Raw genomic sequence first — 19,046 nt, 5'->3', positions numbered from 1 at the left:
TGTGACTCTTCCTCCCAGAATTTGTGACTTCAGCCTCAGATCAAGACACTTCACACTGTAGGTGGATACGAAGGCCACGCCCAGCTCAACACCCATATTGCCCCATTCTGCTGATTGCTGTGTTGTTGTTTCTGTTTAGTTTCAACCATAGAACTTGGTTTTCTTCTGGTGAAATTTCATCTCTTTGGGTTTTGCCCCAGTGCCCCACTTTGGTTAAACTTGTTTTAAATTTCCTGTCTTCCCTGAAGGTGGCTGCTCTTTCTAAGTTTTTCATCTCTTGCCTTATAGATAAGCCACCTTCTGGGTATAACATAGATCATTTTGAGATAGAGAGGAGTTTGAAGAATAGGGATGAAGGCAAGGAAGGAGGGAGGCAGAGTCTTTCTCCTCTCTCCCAGGTCCTGGTGACTGGTTTCCTCATGACTGCACCACTTGTCCCGGTCCCCAAGGACTCACTAAGAATCCACCCATGGTCAGCCACCTCGAGGTTCCCACCTGAAACTGCCCACAGACGCTTCTTCCTGGATCCACTTCTGGTGTTTGTAGAAAGGCTACTTTAAAAAGTTTTCTTGGCCAGGCATGGTGGCTCACACCTGTAATCTTGGCACTTTGGGAGGCCAAAACAGGACAATAAGCTGCTTGAGTCCACGACTTTAAGACCAGCCAGGGGCAACACAGCAATACTTTGTCTTTACAAAAAATGAAAAAATTTGCTGGGCATGGTGGCGTGTACCTATGGTCTCACCTACTTGGGAGGCTGAGGTGGGAGGATTGCTTGAGCCCAGGAAGTTGAGGCTGCAGTGAGCCAAGATGGGGCCACTGCACTCCAGGCTGAGCAACGGAATGAAACCCTGTCACTGAAAAAGAAAAAAAAAAAAGTCTTCTCCTTCTTGAAAACTTAGTAACCTCTACGGCCAGGCACGGTGGCTCATGCCTGTAATTCCAGCGCTTTGGGAGGCCGAGGTAGGCAAATCACCTGAGGTCAGGAGTTGGAGACCAGCCTGGCCAACATGGCAAAACCCTGTCTCTACTAAAAATACAAAAATTAGCTGGGTGTGGTGACACGCACCTGTAGTCCCAGCTACTTGGGATATTGAGGCAGGAGAATGGCTTGAACCCGGGAGGTGGAGGTTTCAGTGAGTAAAGATCATGCCGGTAAGATCATGCCAGTGCACTCCAGCCTGGGAGACAGAGCGAGACTCCATATAAAAAAAGAAAAAGAAAAAAAAGTGGCCGTGGACAGTGGCTCATGCCTGTAATCCCAGCACTTTGGGAGGCCGAGGTGGGTGGATCATGAGGTCAGGAGTTCAAGACCAGCCTGGCCAAGATGGTGAAACCCTGTCTCTACTAAAACTACAAAAATTAGCCAGGCACAGTGGCAGGTGCCTGTAATCTCAGGTACTCGGGAGGCTGAGGCAGGAGAATCGCTTGAACTTGGGTGGCAGAGGTTACAGTGAGCCAAGATCATGCCACTGCACTTGAGTCTGGGTGACAGAATGAGACTCCATGTCAAAAAAAAAGAAAAAGAAAAGAAAGAGGCGGGGGCGCGGTGGCTCACGCCTGTAATCCCAGCACTTTGGGAGGCCGAGGCGGGCGGATCACGAGGTTGGGAGATGGAAACCATCCTGGCTAACACGGTGAAACCCCATCTCTACTAAAAATACAAAAAGTTAGCCGGGTGAGGTGGCAGGTGCCTGTAGTCCCAGCTACTCAGGAGGCTGAGGCAAGAAAATGGCGTGAACCAGGGAGGCAGAGCTTGCAGTGAGCCGAGATCGAGCCACTGCACTCCAGCCTGGGAGACAGAGTGAGACTCTGTCACATAAGAAAGAAAGAAAGAAAGAGAGAGAGAGAGAAAGAGAGAAAGAGAGGGAGGGAGGGAGGAGGGAAGGAAGGAAGGAAGGAAGGAAGGAAGGAAGGAAGGAAGGAAGGAAGGAAGGAAAAAGATAACAGTAACTTCTAGCCTGGACCAACTACATAATGTGCAGGGCAGCTTGTTCGAAAATGACGAAGAATTTCAAGACAGCAGCAGCAGAGCGTTATACCAAGCATGGGCCTGTCTGACTGAGGCTCTTCTGGAGCGTGGAGCCCTGTGTTGCTGCGCGGGTCTCGCGCCTACGAAGTCAACACCGCCTGTGGCTGAGTGTCAGCGCTTTGGGAGATGTGATCTCACACTTCATCTTGGGTGCGATGCACACACACCCACCCTCCTGCACGCCTCCACACCCTCCACTCTGCCGCTTCGTGGGGATTCATTTCTAGAGAGGGATTCTCATTGTGTTTTTCCACTGAATTCACTCCAACTCCTCCCCAGTTAATCTTTTTCAGTCTTCAGCAAAATAGATGTTGACCTTCTAGATGAGTTTTGAGTATTGTCACCCAGTTGCAGGATGAGAAAGATAGAGAGGTCTCCTTGGTACCACTATTCACGTGCAATTCCAGTGCTAAGGGTAACCCAGGGAGTGGCTGACAGCCACGAGATTCTCTTTCTGGAGAGGAGGGTCTGGGGTAGGCTAAGAACGCTGAGCACTCCACAGATGGGATCCTGACATTTGCAAAATCCCACTTGACGACAGTCCCGTTCATTAGCAACATGGGTGTTATAATGATGTTTTCATCTACATGAGGAATCTGAAGCTCAGAGAAGTTGTCTCCTCAAGATCACACAGCCAGGAAATGGCACAGGCAACACACGCCTTCTGAGCCTTGAAATAGCCTCCTTTTCTCTACACACACCAGTCCACAATGGGACATTTTACAAGCCATAGCAGAAGGCTTCAAAGCGGCTTCTATTTGTATATGAAAGAATCAACCATGATCTCTGCCTTCCTCCAAAGGTAAGAACTTTCTAGCTAATTTGTATTTCTTGTTCTGACTCTTCAGAGACAACCCTGCTACCCACTTTAACCTCAAGACACACATGAATTCTGGAGACCTGAAGACAGCCATAGAGAAAATCACCCAGAGAGGAGGACTTTCCAATGTAGGTATGTGATCCGGATTCAAATTCTACTGTCTTGCTACCATCGTTCTCTTTCTACGTGATTGTCTTCTAACCATTGTATATAAAAGGAAGAAAATAATAATAATAATCTGTCAAGAAATAACTTCTGGTCAGGCGTGGTGGTTCACACCTGTTATCCCAGCACTTTGGGAGGTTGAAGCTAGCAGATCACTTGAGGTCAGGAGTTCGAGATCAGCCTGGCCAACATAGTGAAACCCTCTCTCTATTAAAAATACAAAAATTAGCTGGGTGTGGTGGCACATGCCTGTAATCCCAGCTACTCGGGAGGCTGAGGTGGGAGAATCATTTGAAGAGGCAGAGGTTGCAGTGAGCCAAGATGGCACCACTGTACTCCCGCCTGGGTGACAGAGCGAGACTCCATCTCAAAAAAAAAGAAAAAGAAATGACTCCTGCAACATCTGTATCTTTTCTAAAGTTATCATGGCTTCAGAGGACAAGAATCTTTCACACACACACACCCTGTACAGTCCCAGCATGCTTGGTTTGCAGGAAGGGGTAGCGTTACTCAGGGCAAGCAAGTCTGCTGTCCTGACTATTTTTTTATTGGCCTACAAGTCATCGGCTGTTTCATGAAATTTTGTGACCAGTTAAGGAAGCCCCTCAGTGCCCCTTGAGAATCTTGTTCCAATCAACTACTGATGATTGTGCAAAGAGAAACATGTTCTCTGTTTCAAGCTGAGTCTCCCATGATATCTGAGCCTTTGGGGGCTCACCAGAAATCCAAGGTCTAGTCCTCAGTGGGGCATGTCCAGAAATTCCATTTTATGTTTATACAGAGGTGATTGGGCATTAGGAAACAATTTCACACTAACCAAGCTCAAAGACTGTCAAAGAGCCCGTGCCAGTGTATTTATTTGTAAATGAAAGATTTGCTTTTGGGGCGCTGGAGGGAGACTGATTGTCCACCTCTCGGGGAAAGTGTTCCTGTCATCAAAATCCAAAGAAATGGAGACATGAGCCACAGTTGCTTGGCTTAGAGTACATGCAGGGAATTGAGCTGTCTTTGAGGGAGCATCCTCAGAGTTACAGTACATCTGATTAATGATTTCCCTTCCCACTTCAGTGTATGTCTCTGTAGTGACCAGAACATTAGTATCTAGCACATGCAGAGCTTTTCACCTTTGAACAATGCTAAATAAACACTAGCCAAGTCACTCTGCATGCCCCCAAAGCAGTATTACCTTCATCACACACATGACAGAGTTGATTTCTGATTTGTTTCTAACTTAATGCTTACATTAGTAAAATCCCAGTGAGACAAACATCAGAAGGCACTCTTATTCCTTGATGAGATTAGCAATGGGTCTCAATCCAATCAGCATGCTTTTTTCAGTGGATGACATGTTCTGACTCTGCCTCTGTATTGTCCAGAGTTTGGGTTCTGAAAACAGAATCCATTCAACTGATTCCAACAGAAAGGTATTTATTTCAGGATATTAAGTAGTTTGGAGAGTCACTGTAAGAACTGAAGAAGTAGACTGTAGGCTGAGCTTTAAGAGATGATGTCTGAAGGCTTCCTGCAGAAGTAGGACCTCCAAGGGAGTTGCTCCTTCTTCCAAGATTAGGAAATCACTTTCTGAATTCTGCCATGGCAGCCTCTTCAGAAACCTGCTTTGTCCAGGAAGCCAGCATGATCAAGAGATCAGGAAGCTTCTTCTAGAGCTGCCAGCTCCAGAACCATGCCCTCCCTGCACTATTCACACCCACAACATGGATCTCCACACTCTGCCACCCCATACCACTGACTGAAGCTAGCAACCAAGCCCAGGCACCTCTGTGGACAGTATCCCAGAGAAGTCAGATACTAAAGATATTTGTCAGCAGAAATATAAACAAAAGTACAGCCTCTGCCTTACTTTTATCTTATAAATCTCATGCAAGTGCATCAGTTCATGCAATTAAGACAAAGCTAAAGCCCTAGCTACAAGGAAGTCTGGAAAATGTAGTTTTCTGATTTCCAGCCTCTATTTTCAAGACTCACTGGAAGGTGGATGGAGTGTGTGTTGAGCACTATACACCGTGGCCTTGGGGTATAAGGTTAGGTGGGGTTGAGAGGATCTTCTCATGGCATCTTGTGCTCTGTCTATAGGTGCCTAATATTAGGCCAGAGAGGACTTCTGGGTGCTTTGTGCCTTGGGAAAAATTGTCCATTGGCTATAAAAGCAATGCTTAGCAGCCAAGGTTTCCCCTTAGCCACTAGGTTCTGTGCAGCCAGTTCACATGGGTTTTCCAAGACATTTCTGCAGCATCTGTATATGTAACCATTTGATGCTTTCATTTGACAAGTAAGATAATACCAGCTAGTGGAGACAGGATGCTGGCCAAAATCAGAAATGCACTGAGTATACTACTAATCCTAAAGTCTAAAGAAGGTGCTTCTTAAATTTATGGAGATTGAGGACTCCTTTGAGAATTCCACGAAAGCTATGGCCCTTCTATCCAGACAGATACTAATATACACGAAATACTGTGTATAATTTCAAGTGCTCTGGGGTTCACAGAGCCCAGGTTAAGAGCTCTGCCTGCTCTATACAGTCATGCTGACTCTAGGGTGAACAGTCATCCCAGTTTTCCCAGAAGAACCTGGGGTTTTCAGTGCTAAAACTGGGAAAGTCCTGGCAAACTGAGACAATTGGTCATTGTCTAGTTGACTCTGAAAATTTCCTGAAGCCCTTCTCAGTGTGAAATATGCCCTTGGAAAAGTCATGGCAGGAGGCTTCGTAGTGCTTCATGACTGCTGCACTCAGCCAAAGTAGATTGCTGTCATGGAAATTTAGGCCCAGAGACATAGGCTGACCTACTCAGGGCCACACAGCTAGCAAGTAGCACAGCCAGGGCTAGAACACAGTCTGTCAGTTCCTAGTGGGTGCAACTCTTCCCTGCCCAACCAGACCTGTGCCCCTGGCCTGGAACTGGAGGAAAACACTGCTGACCCCAGAACACAGCTCTGTACAGCCAGCAGGAGCCTTAGGTTCACCCCAGGCTGCAGGGGGCCAAGAAAAGGCTACTGTCACTCCAGGTCAACTCCTCCCACCTTACACTCTTGGAAACAACATGGGGCTGGCTTAGGGGCTTAGCGTGGATCCAGCAGAAAAGGGGCACTTTTGTTCTCATGAAAGTCTTTGGCCGGGCATGGTGGTTCACACCTGTAATCCCAGCGCTTTGGGGAGACTGAGGCGGGTGCATCATGAGGTCAGGAGATCGAGACCATCCTGACCAACATGGTAAAACCCCATCTCTACTAAAAATACAAAAACTAGCTGGGGGTGGTGGCACACGCCTCTAGTCCCAGCTACTTGGGAGGCTGAGGCAGCAGAATTGCTTGAACCTGGGAGGTGGAGGTTGCAGTGAGCCGAGATCATACCACTGTACCCCAGCCTGGTGACAGAGCAAGACCGTCTCAGGAAAAAAAAAAAAAAAAAATGTCTTTCTCACCTGCTTGCTGTCCCTAAAACTTTCTTCAAAGCAGAGACAATTACAGGTTGAAGGCTTGAAATGAAATCAAAATGGACAGTGGTAATGGCTGCACATTGTCAATGTACTTAATGCCACTGAATTGTACACACGAAAATAGGTGAACAAAGAAACAGACTATGTGCAGTGGCTCACGCCTGTAATCTCAGCACTTTGGGAGGCTGAGGTGGGCGGATCACTTGAGCCCACAAGTTTGAGACCAGCCTAGGCAGCATGACAAAACCCCATTTCTACAAAAAAATTACAAAATTAACCAGGTACAGTGGCACATGCCTGTAGTCCCATCTACTCAGGAGGCTGAGGTGGGAGGATTGATTAAGCTCAGGAGGTTGAGGCTGTAGTGAGCTGTGATTGCACCACCGCATTCCAGCCTGGGCGACAGAGCAAGACCCTGTCTCAAAGAAAAACAAAATAAAACAAAACAAAAAACAAAACAAAACAAAAAACTAGGGAGGGAATGGGTGTGTTTTTCTGGACCTTTGTGCTGCTGTGATCCCTTCCTGTACTTACATCACTCCAAGCACTCCAAGCATGTAAAATTCACTCCAAGCATGAATTTTCTTTTTCTTCCAGGCCGGGCCATCTCCTTTGTGACCAAGAACTTCTTTTCCAAAGCCAATGGAAACAGAAGCAGCGCTCCCAACGTGGTGGTGGTGATGGTGGATGGCTGGCCCACGGACAAAGTGGAGGAGGCTTCAAGACTTGCGAGAGAGTCAGGAATCAACATTTTCTTCATCACCATTGAAGGTGCTGCTGAAAATGAGAAGCAGTATGTGGTGGAGCCCAACTTTGCAAACAAGGTAGATGACTGCCCAGATACCTACCCAACATCAGGATTTTCCACACTCTGAAAAGTTGTAACGCCATTGCGCTGGTTTTCCCATGCCTTTAAGTGTGCATGAAGCTCATTTCTAGGCAGTAAGGCCTCCCGGGAGGGACTGGTCAATCCGCAACCTGCAATTACCCTCTCAAAGCAAAACCCCACACCCACCAGCAGCTGTGGAGGAGCAGTGTCCTCGAATTCTCACCTAGGTTCTCCCGTGCTCCTCCCACAGCCACAGGGGGGTCTCACCCCGGCAGCCCAGGGAGCCTTCACACACACGGAAGCAAACATACACTCTTTCTCTCACACACACGCACACACTTTCTCCTGTATACACACATTGCCGATTCATCAACCTGATAAACCGGAGAAAGGAGGCACTGAACCACAGCAGTGAGATCGCGTTTTCAGATGTTCCTCCTGGGTTCTGTGGAGACGCCCAGTAGGAGATGTGGAGCAAGGCCTCCCTCACTCACGCCACCAAAGCTGCTCAGCTGTTGTGTGTTTTGTACAATAGAACACCACATAAACCTTCCCCCAAAGAAAAGGCTCCAGCTTTAAAATAGAAAGAAAGCCTTGGACAGGTTTTTCTTTAAGGCCCTTCCGGCTTTAATATTCCATGTGTTCAGAGCCAGCAGGGCTCAACCTCCTGCACCACCTCAAACTGATGGCCACTTTCTGCTCCTTGAAATGCCCTTCTCCCTGGACTTCCAGGATGCTGTATGGCTCTTATTTCATTGCTTCTTGCCTTTTTTCTACCCTCAATGTTGACCTCCCCAGGTCTACACCCTCCTCTTTAAGAGGCCCTCTCCCTACAGAATCCCTCCCAGGGTCACAGCTTCCACCTTCATCTCTTTTTTTCTTTTTTCAGACGGAGTCTCACTCTGTCGCCCAAGCTGGAGTGCAGTGGCATGATCTCAGTTCACTGCAACCTCCACCTCCCAGGTTCAAGCAATTCTCCTGCCTCAGCCTCCCAAGTAGCTTAGACTACAGGTGCCTACCACCATGCCCAACTTTTTTTTTTTTTTTCTATTTTTATTAGAGATGGGGTTTCACCATGTTAGCCAGGATGGTCTCTATCTCCTGACCTCTTGATCCGCCCACCTCAGCCTCCCAAAGTGCTGGGATTACAGGTGTGGGCCACTGCACCTGGCCCTACCTTCATCTCTTGAGCTCTCTTGAGCTCTGTAGCCATCCATTTCCAGCTGACTGACTTTTCTCCACCTGATGTCCTATCAGAACCTTAAATCCCACCTGTAACAAGCCGAGTTAATCATCCTTCCCACCAAACTGTTTCCTCCTCTGGACTTCACATGAATGACCACACACCCATCCCAGAGGCAGTGTCACCCCAGAGCTCCTCATCAGCTCCCACATCACAGATCTCTCTCCCTCCTCCTTTCCTTGCCCAACGCCCCCTCCCCAGTTCAAGCTGGTACCCTGCACCTGGTCCTTCTCCCTCCTGGTGCTCCCCAGGTTAGTTTAGATTTCACAATGAAACCCAACTCACATTTCTGATGGGTTCCTCCAGTCCTGTGGGGTCCTTGCTCCAAATCCTTCATTGCTACCCATTGCTCTCAAGGCCTTCTGGGGTGCAGTCCCAACCCACTCTCCTGGCCCATCTGTTATGACCACAGCCCTGTGTTCCGGTCAGCTGGTCTCCCATCCACACCCAGCACCGCCGCTGTCTCCTGCTGTGACTTCACTGTCTGATGGAAATCCCTCCCTCCATCTGTTGGCCAGAATTCAGCTCAGGCTCAGCACTTACCTCACGTGTCATCGGCTCCATGGAAAGTTTTGTGATCCCCATTTAGGTTTTTACACATCAATTTTTGAAAAATATTTTCCAGGAAAGTTTGAAGCAATCTCTTTTTCTAAAATAATCTTTTAATTATACAAGGCTTTCAGTAGTCGTCTGGTCTGACTCTTTCTGTGACCCAGAGGCAGGGGTAAAGAAGAAACCCCACGCCTTGGGAACACTATGCCAGCCACTTCCAGGAGCGCAACAACCAGTTTGCTCAAGGTGTATTTGCTGCCTTATTTTTTTCTGGCATAAGCTTTGGCACTGGTAAATAAATGTTCGTTTGCCTGGAGGCAGGACTGTCTGGTTCTGAATGAAGGTGGATAGATTTGTGTTCCAATCTCAGGGACTCAGGGAAGTCCCCTCATAGCTTGGTTTGTTCCTTCGTGGCAGGGGGTTATGATTCCACCTTGGAGGGTGAGGGTGGGGATTTAATGAGAGAATCATTCCGAGAGCATCTGATGGGCGCCCTAAATGTGGTCATTGAGCAACTGTGGGATCCCTTCCCACCTGGAACAGGGCTGCTCTGGAGACATTTCCATAGCGATTTCTTGCGTATGTCATCTCTTTTCCCAATAGGAATAAAAGCTTTCTTTAGTCCTCTCATGCCATGGTGCCCACCAATGCCAATCTTATGGCTGCCAGTACAAAGGACGAGCCTGGAGAAGCATACATGTGAAACTGACACCAGAGATTTAATATCTCCCTATGAATTTGCTTAGGAGACAGTTTTCCACTAATGCAGGCAGGGACCCAGCTGAGGAAGTGGGACTGAGCCCAGCGATAACCCGGGGGCTTCGCCTCAGTGAGTGGCGGCTGGGTGAACCGAGGTGGAAAAACGCAGTAGGAGGGCTAGGGCAGAACACAAGGGCCTGCTTGCTTCTTTGCCTGCCCCGGGGATCAAGCCTAACGGTGACACTGGAGGATTTGACCCTGACCTGGCGCGGGTCCCTCCCCTCTGTCTTCCAGGCGGTGTGCAGAACAAACGGCTTCTACTCGTTTCACGTGCAGAGCTGGTTTGGCCTCCACAAGACCCTGCAGCCTCTGGTGAAGCGGGTCTGCGACACCGACCGCCTGGCCTGCAGCAAGACCTGCTTGAACTCGGCCGACATTGGCTTCGTCATCGACGGCTCCAGCAGCGTGGGGACGGGCAACTTCCGCACCGTTCTCCAGTTTGTGACCAACCTCACCAAAGAGTTTGAGATTTCCGACACGGACACGCGCATCGGGGCCGTGCAGTACACCTACGAACAGCGGCTGGAGTTTGGGTTTGACCAGTACAGCAGCAAGCCCGACATCCTCAACGCCATCAAGAGGGTGGGCTACTGGAGTGGTGGCACCAGCACGGGAGCTGCCATCAACTTTGCCCTGGAGCAGCTCTTCAAGAAGTCCAAGCCCAACAAGAGGAAGTTAATGATCCTCATCACTGACGGGAGGTCCTACGACGACGTCCGGATCCCAGCCATGGCTGCCCATCTGAAGGGTAAGCTGGGCTTGCCAAGCAGCCTGGTGCTGAGGCCGCTTTCTGGGGCTTGGTGGGCCAGTGGGACAAGGAAGGTATTGTCTTTTTATGCATTGGTTTTTTCTATGACTTCATACAAATGTTCAAAGCCGCAGGGAGGGCTTTAGGGGTAGAAAGCCCCTCTGAGTAGGAGAAAGAACAAGGACGGGGCAGCAAGGTGGTCTCCTAAGTGTAATTACCAACCCACGGCCTGTGGATAACTGGGCACATTACCCCTTTCCTTTACATCCTGCACCCTGAAGCATTTCCCACAAGAGTATGATACATTAAAAGGGAATTTGACTCATCACTTTACCTCTATTAAAAACACCAAACCTCCATCTCTATTGAATATGTCAAATCGTTCTGGTACCTAGACCACCAAATTGTGTTTGTAACTTTTATTTATTTATTTATTTTGAGATAGAATCTCGCTCAGTTGTCCAGGCTATAGTACAATGGTGCCATCTTGGATCACTGCAACCTCTGCCTCCCTGGTTCAAGCAATTCTCCTGCCTCAGCCTCCCAAGTAGCTGGGACTACAGGCGTGTGCTACCACACCCAGCTAATTTTTGTATTTTTAGTAGAGATGGAGTTTTGCCTTGTTGGCGGGCTGTTCTTGAACTCCTGACAGGTGATCCTCCTGCCTTGGCCTCCCAAAGTGCCAGAATTACAGGCGTGAGTCACTGTGCCCAGTGACTCACCTTTTAATTCCTTAAAAGGTACTAGTATAGAAAAATAATGTTTTAAAAGACAAGTACTATTTCCGTAAGCAACTGTTAACCAGATTCGGGGGGCTGCAGGGAAACCTGAAAGGAATTTCGATTCAAAATATTTAAAGAGACCAGGGGTGGTGGTTCACGCCTATTGTCACAGCTACTCGGGAGACGGAGGTGAAAGGATTACTTGAGTCCTGGAGTTGGAGGCTGCAGTGATCTATGATTGCACCACCAGACTCCAGCCTGGGCAACAGAGCAAGATCCTGTCTCAAAAAAAAAAAAAAAAGGCCGGGCACAGTGGCTCACGCCTATAATCCTAGCACTTTGGGAGGCCGAGGCAGGTGGATCACCTGAGGTCGGGAGTTCGAGACCAGCCTGACCAACATGGAGAAACCCCGTCTCTACTAAAAATACAAAATTAGCCAGGCAAGGAGGCACATGCCTGTAATCTCAGCTACTCAGGAGGCTGAGGCAGGAGAATTGCTTGAACCCGGGAGGCAGAGTTTGCTGGTGAGCTGAGATCATTGCACTCCAGCCTGTGCAACAAGAGCAAAACTAAGTCTCAAAAAAAAAAAAAGTGTTCAAAGAGCTATGTCCAATTTCTAAGAGGGCAACAAAGTTTTAAAATATGAAAAATGAGCAAAATTTGACTGTAAATGTTTAGAAAATCAGCCACATTTAATGCCTTTATCGCAGAATTTATGTATAATCACTGTTCTGAAAAGTGTCATTAGTTATCAAGAATATAAACAACCTGGAGAAAACCCCAAGTGATAATAATAATAGTAATAATAATAAAAGTAAACCAAGTAGTCAATGAACACCAGTGCCCTGGAGATCAACATGAGCATACACAACACCAGTGCCCTGGAGATCAACATGAGCATACACAACTCACTCAGTGCTGTGGTTGTTGCTTCTTCTTCTGTGACTACATTTTTTTTGAGATGGCATCTCGCTCTGTGACCCAGGCTGGAGTGCAGTAGCACGATCTCTGCTCACTGCAACCTCCGCCTCCCAGGTTCAAGTGATTCTCCCGCCTCAGCCTCCCAAGTAGCTGGGATTAGAGGCAGGCACCACCACGTCCAGCTAAATTTTTGTATTTTTAGTAGAGATGGGGTTTCACCATGTTGGCCAGGCTTTTCTTGAACTCCTGACCTGTTGCCATCCACCTACCTCAGCCTCCCAAAGTGCTGGGATCACAGGCATGAGCCACTGCGCCTGGCTTCTGTGCCTACATTTAACTTCAGTTATTTTGCAGGATTTTCTGAATAGTTGAAAGCGACTTTCATTTCTTCCTAAAACAAGCCTTAATGAATCAACAATGCTGGTTTCTAGAATCCAAAGTAACCAGATACCTAGTTCAGGCAGAGTCTTCCCAGTGACTTACCCTTTATGGAGGCTGTAGGGCACCCTCATAACTGTGGGATGGCTGATGGCTTACATGCCAACGATCACAAGGTCCACCAGGCTCCTATCAGCAGAGTGAAGATGGATTAAGGCTCAGAAGCAACCAGCCCGAACTTCCAGATTGAATGGGCAGAGCCAGATGGCCCAGCTTTGACTACAAGCCCAAGGCTCTCCTGCTTTCTCCAAACATCTGTCCCCAGTTTGTGCTCAGCTACACCATCACTTATTTTTCTAGATGTACGTCTTTTGGGCCTCATCCAGAGGGTATCCTTGGCCTACTCATCGGGAAAAATGAAGACTGAGGGAAATGGCTGAGGTGCTCTCAGGGCAGCTTTAATGAACTAGGACCAAAAGATACAAATTACCTGGAGGCAGATTCTTACTCAGCCTAATGCTGAGATTTGTCTGAAAATGTAATGAGCGTTGTGTTCCTGGGAGTATCCAAGTCAAGGCTGGGTGACCATCTGTTAGAATTGCCAGTAGGAGATTCTCTACAACAAGAGTGGACTTGGGATCTGGAAAGCTAAATTTCTTTTCTTTTCTTTTCTTTTCTTTTCTTTTCTTTTCTTTTTTTTTTTTTTTTTTTGAGACGGAGTTTCACTCTCGTTGCCCAGGCTGGAGTGCAATGGCACAATCTTGGCTCATTGCAACCTCCATCTCCTGGGTTCAAGCGATTCTCCTGCCTCAGTCTCCCAAGTAGCTGGGATTACAGGCATCTGCCACCACACCCAGCTAATTTTTTTTGTATTTTTAGTGGAGAGGGGGTTTCACCATGTTGGCTAGGCTGGTCTTGAACTCCTGACCTCAGGTGATCCACCTGCCTTTGCCTCCCAAAGTGATGGGATTACAGGTGTGAGCCACCATACCCGGCCTGGAGAGCTAAATTTCTAATACTGTTTGTGTAGTTTTTATTTAAGGGCAACCTTTCTATCTTTGAGCAGGAAGGAGGGCTTAGACTGTTTAAACCCAGCTGTTTAAACCCAGCTCTGCAGCAAAGCTGCTCTCACTGACACCTGGCAGCACTTTAAAGCCCAAAGCTGGCTCCTTCTAATCTAGACAATATTCCGAGAAATTAAACTGGAGGTGTGAAAAAGGGGACTGGCAGCTTAAATGCAATTTAATAGGCCACAATCAAAAAGCAGCTTAGGTCAGAGCCACATGAGGTATGCATGACTCTCCCAGGCACCCAGAAGATGCTAGAGATAGTGACGCCACTGTGGGGGACTTGGGGGGAGGTGCCAGGGCAGGAAGGCCACATCCAGGCTCTGCCCTCTTGTTTCATGGCCATTTTGCTCACCCTACTCAGACCAGCCTGAAGGTGGTACGAGAATAGGCTACTGTAGAGTCAGGACAAGCACCTGCTGACCAGCTGCCAACAACCCAAATCAAGACCCGTCACCCCAGGCAGTCTCCCAGTTTTCCCACTAAGAATGGATGCCTTGTCTCTGAGTCCCGTCCTCTCCTCCCTGGGTCATCTTCTCCCCACTGCAATCCAACACCTTCACTCTTATTATACTCCTTCCCATTTGCACCTAGACGTGCTCAAGTTCCTCCCTCCCTATAAATAAACATTATCTGTGACTCCACGTTCTGCTCCAGTTACCACCTACTGACTCCCTTTCACAGTCAAACTTCAGGCAAGGAGCTGTGTGTGCTGACCCCACATGTTCACTTCTTTTCCACTCTCAGCTCACAGTAGTTCATTTGGTTTCTTTGGCATCTTCTCCCCTGAAACTGTTCTCACCAAACTACCAATGTCTTGGTTTTGTTTTTTCTTCTTTTTTTTTGAGATGGAATCTCACTCTGTCACCCAGGCTAAAGTCCAGTGGTGCCATCTTGGCTCACTGCAACCTTCTGCCTTCAAGGTTGAAGCGATTCTCCTGTCTCAGCCTCCTGAGTAGCTGGGACTACAGGCATGTTCCACCACGCCTGGCTGATTTTTTGTATTTTTACAAAAAAAAAAAAAAAAATTAGGGATTTTTTGCAAGCAAAAAAAAAAAAGGGTTTTTTGTGACCTCGTGATCCATCCGCCTTGGCTTCCCAAAGTGCTGGGATTACAGGCATGCACCACCACACCCAACCTGTTTTTGCTTTTTAAAAAATCCAGGAAGGCCAGGCACGGTGGCTTATGCATGTAATCCCAGCACTTTGGGAGGCCGAGGCAGGAGGATCACTTGAGGTCAGGAGTTCGAGACCAGCCTGACCAACATGGTGAAACCCTGTCTCTACTAAAAACACAAAAATTAGCCAGGCGTAGTGGCACATGCCTGTAATCCCAGCTACTTGGGAGGCTGAGGCACAAGAATCTCTTGAACCCGGAAGTGGAGGTTGCAGTGAGTGGAGATCACGCCATTGCACTCTAGCCTGGGTGACAGAGTGAGATTCTGTCTCAAACAAACAAAAACCCATTGAGCACTTTTTCATGTTCATCTTACATGACTGCCCTGTAGCACCCAACAGTGTTGGGCACCCCCTTCTTTATCTTGGAAGCCTTTCTTCATCACAATGTTGGAACAGATGCTGGGGACCATCGCTCTGGCACCTTCGGCAAGGATTCCTGCACTGGAAATGAGGTTGGATTCAGTGATTTGTAAAGTCACCCTCGAGCCTAAAGTGATGCCATTCCACTGTTTTAGTTTAAAAGATCTTGAACCAGCTTTTGATGGCATTTAAGGCTCTCTGAGATTTTGCTCGGCTCTGCACGCTGGTAGAGCGGGCATGTGTCATGTGTTCTGACCTGCATGGCCACAAAAGTTTCACTTGTCCCAAAATAGCTTCCCCTCTTCTATTCCCGAACATGAAATTCTTACCATGTTATTTACTCCATTTTGTTCATTTTTTCCTAAAATACTATCAACTCCTGAGATAACAATTATATAAATGTTATTACTGTTGGCATATAGTGTATGCTCAAAGGCATTTATTGAGTGAATGAATGAACGGCCATACTTAGTCTGAATTCTGGAAACCTAGAGGCTCGTAGGGTATTTTTGGTTTGGTTTTGTTTGGGCACGTTTCTGATTTTGGATTTGGCTGTGCCGACAGGGCCACAAGAAGGGAGAGATTCTTTAGCAGCACCTTTACTTGGGGACATTTGTTCATCTAGCCTTTGTCCCCACAGGAGTGATCACCTATGCGATAGGCGTTGCCTGGGCTGCTCAGGAGGAGCTGGAAGTCATTGCCACTCACCCCGCCAGGGACCACTCCTTCTTTGTGGACGAGTTTGACAACCTCTACCAGTACGTCCCTAGGATCATCCAGAACATTTGTACAGAGTTCAACTCACAGCCTCGGAACTGAATCCAGAGCAGGCAGAGTACCAGCAAGTGCTGCTTTACTGACTGACACTTTGGACAACCCCAGCACTTGATGGGGCATGCACGGGGCATCAAGGCTTGGGCAGGGCATGGGGAGATAGATGTCTTGTTATTCTTTGCCATCGTGCTTTTTCATACTTCAAAACTTGGAGTTAGAAAGATGATCACAAATGTATAGAAAGAGCCAAAAGGCTACATCGTGTTGAGGGTCCTGGAGATTTTACATTTTGACAATTGTTTTCAAAATAAATGTTCAGAATACAGTGCAGCCCTTACGACAGACTTACATAGAGCTTTTGTGAGATTTTTAAGTTGCTTCTCATGAGGACTCTGTAACCCTCAGCAAGTTTCATTTTTCTTGTGACAATGTAGGAATTGCTTAATTAAATGTTTAGAAGGATTACATGCAATATTTCTGACCGTGTCATGTGTACACAGGGTTCGTGGCGGGGCCACCGTTTGCTTTGCTCAGTTGCCAGAGCACCTTCTGTGGGCTGACACCTGGCCCAAGGTGACAACGCACCTGCAGAGGTGCAGAGACAATGTATAGTGACTTTGTTTCTCCTGAAATGCCTCCCTCGCTGCTGTCTGAGTCAATGGATGCTTGCAACATGATGCTTTAGGAGCGGCTGGCTTTGGAGCACCAAGCTGATCTTGCTTAAAAGTAGTGCAGTAGGGCAAGCGCGGGGGGCTCACGCCTGTAATCCCAGCACTTTGGGAGGCCAAGGTGGGTGGATCACCTGAGGTCAGGAGTTCAAGAACAGCCTGACCAACATAGTGAAACCCCATCTCTACTAAAAATACAAAAATGAGCCTGTAGTCCCAGTTACTCAGGAGGCTGAGACACAAGAATCGCTTGAACCTGGTAAGTGAAGTTTGCAGTGAGCCAAGATTGTGCCACTGCACTCCAGCCTGGGCGGCAGAGTGAGACTCTGTCTCCAAAAACAAAACTGGTGCAGTAGGCTGTGCATTAGAATCACTTAGGAGACTGCAGTGCTGGTTCCCAGGCTCCACCCCAGTACCAGTGAATTCTGAGTCGCTGGGATTGGAGCTTGAACATTGGCACGTTTTAAGAGCTCTCTGGTGATTTGTATCTGCTGCCATGATCTAGAAGCGCCGAGCTACCCCTGAGGAACTAGTGTTACATTTCCTCAAAGAGGCCTCGTTTGTGCCTGCTGCCCTGGGTCCTCCCAGTTGAGCATTTCTCTTGGATTTTTCATTTGTTAACCAAATAGTATTGCTAGCTGCATTAAAATAAGCTGGGATGAGTTTGGTTGCACTTCACTTTTTACTTCCAGCTTCTCCAAAGACTCACCTATCAGCGTGTGAAATACATGTGTAGTTGGGAAATGTTCAAAAGAATCATCAATAGAGATGACTTAGTTGATAAGTTATGTTTTATAAAAATATGTTATGAAGAATGCTACTCTGAGAGCAGAAACATAGTAATTGTGTCAATACTTGGGACAAAATATTTACATAAAAAATTAGAATCAAGGATATCATTCAGTTAGCAGAATTTACACTGAGCTCACCAAATTTCTTAATAACTGAAGAGAGAGTATATTATCAATTGAAAATATTGTGGTCTACAGAGAAGAATCAATTAAAGGTGTCAACAATTTCAGGTTTATTTGCCATAAAATTTACTTTGAATGCAATTATAATTTTATCCAAAAACTTCAAAATATAAATCTGTTTTTTTTAAAGGAAATTCTTCGGAAAGATACTGGTGACACTCTATTCATGCCAGACTCAGCTAAGAAGCTAATTTAGGCCAGGCATAGTGGCTCATGCCTGTAATCCCAGCCCTTTGGGAGGCCAAGACGGGTGGATCACCTGAGTTCAGGAGTTCAAGACTAGCCTGACCAACATGGTGAAACCTCGTCTCTACTCAAAATACAAAATTAGCCGGGCGTGGTGGTGCATGCCTGTAGTCCCAGCTGCTTGGGAGGCTGAGGCAGGAGAATTGCTGGGAGGTGGAGACTGCATGAGCCGAGATGGTGCCTCTGCACTCCAGCCTGGGTGACAGAGTGAGTTTGAGACTCTGCCTCAAAAAAAAAAAAAAAAAAAAAGAAGCTAATTAAAAACTTAAAAAAGGCCTAGGAATGATTATTCCGCCTACGTTTTTGCATGTGAAGATGTGAAGATAACCCCATAGAGGAGTTTTTCACCATTGCTTCCATGTACACATACAAGTTATCTGGATTTTTTAAAGATATATTTTATTTTGGAAAATGGTTTTTGAATCTAGTTATTTTATAGGGGCCTTAATATAAAAACCAATTTGTCATCAATAAGTGAATATTTCCAAAAGTAATATAATTTTAATTATTTTGGTGTCCTCTTTCACTCACAAACCTGTCCCAGTTTGGAAAACAAATGATATGGTCACCCTAGTTATAGGCCCTATAAATTTGAGGATAACTGGCACCTCTTCCAATGAGTCCATTGTCTACGCATTGTCAACAAATATTGAGTGTATGCTGTGGGGGCGGGGAGGAAGGGATCATAGGGAGTAAGACACTCAAAGGCTATGGTGTCATCAGAATTGTCGGTATGGATGTTCAAGTCACCAAAGACAATGACAGGAGTCAGGATGGAGAGAATATAGCCAGGCTCTTCGCCAATGAGAGAAAGTGACTCAGAGATTGGTAGAAGGCAGCAGTGATGGGTTTGAGGGGCTGAATACAATCTGAGGCAAGACCTTCAAGGCAGCTGGGACTTTGAAGGAGGACTAGGAAGGGGACAGTGAGGAAGGGGCAGTGGAGCAGAGGGCAGACCTATCCCCCATTCCAGACCTGAAATACATGGGGTGAGAGAGAATAAACAGATTCCACTTGGGAGTCTGCAAGAGACAACCTGGTTTCAGATAAGCAGGCCAGGAAGGCGCAGGGGCTGAGGCTTCTGGGAGCTTGCTGACACCAGAGAGGAGTTCCCTGTGTCCCAGGGGGAAGGCTGGGTGGGGAGCGGAGTGAG

At 47.2% G+C, this 19,046-nt stretch overlaps 1 protein-coding gene and 1 long non-coding RNA gene across 4 annotated transcripts in view; one reads left to right on the top strand and one right to left on the bottom strand.

The window, feature by feature from the left end:
* The window catches only part of VIT (vitrin), a 127,156-nt gene extending 110,679 nt beyond the window's left edge, over window positions 1–16,477 (top strand). For all 3 annotated transcript variants that reach the window (XM_033176049.1, XM_033176048.1, XM_033176050.1), the window contains 4 exons: window positions 2,881–2,984; window positions 7,070–7,296; window positions 10,090–10,603; window positions 15,872–16,477. In XM_033176049.1, the coding sequence (XP_033031940.1) occupies window positions 2,881–2,984; window positions 7,070–7,296; window positions 10,090–10,603; window positions 15,872–16,050 (1,024 nt within the window). In that variant the 3' untranslated portion in view covers window positions 16,051–16,477. The remainder of the gene's footprint in view (window positions 1–2,880; window positions 2,985–7,069; window positions 7,297–10,089; window positions 10,604–15,871) is intronic.
* On the bottom strand, window positions 4,429–8,969 carry LOC117062478. Its single transcript, XR_004428396.1, has 3 exons — window positions 8,830–8,969; window positions 7,007–7,249; window positions 4,429–4,630 (listed from the first exon to the last, which is right to left on the bottom strand). It is a non-coding gene; the product is annotated as an uncharacterized LOC117062478 (long non-coding RNA).
* Window positions 16,478–19,046: the final 2,569 nt, after the last annotated feature.

This window comes from Trachypithecus francoisi, unplaced genomic scaffold (genome assembly GCF_009764315.1).
Source record: "Trachypithecus francoisi isolate TF-2019V2 unplaced genomic scaffold, Tfra_2.0 Lachesis_group17, whole genome shotgun sequence".
NCBI lineage: Eukaryota > Metazoa > Chordata > Mammalia > Primates > Cercopithecidae > Trachypithecus > Trachypithecus francoisi.
This window is presented reverse-complemented; position numbering and strand designations above follow the sequence as displayed.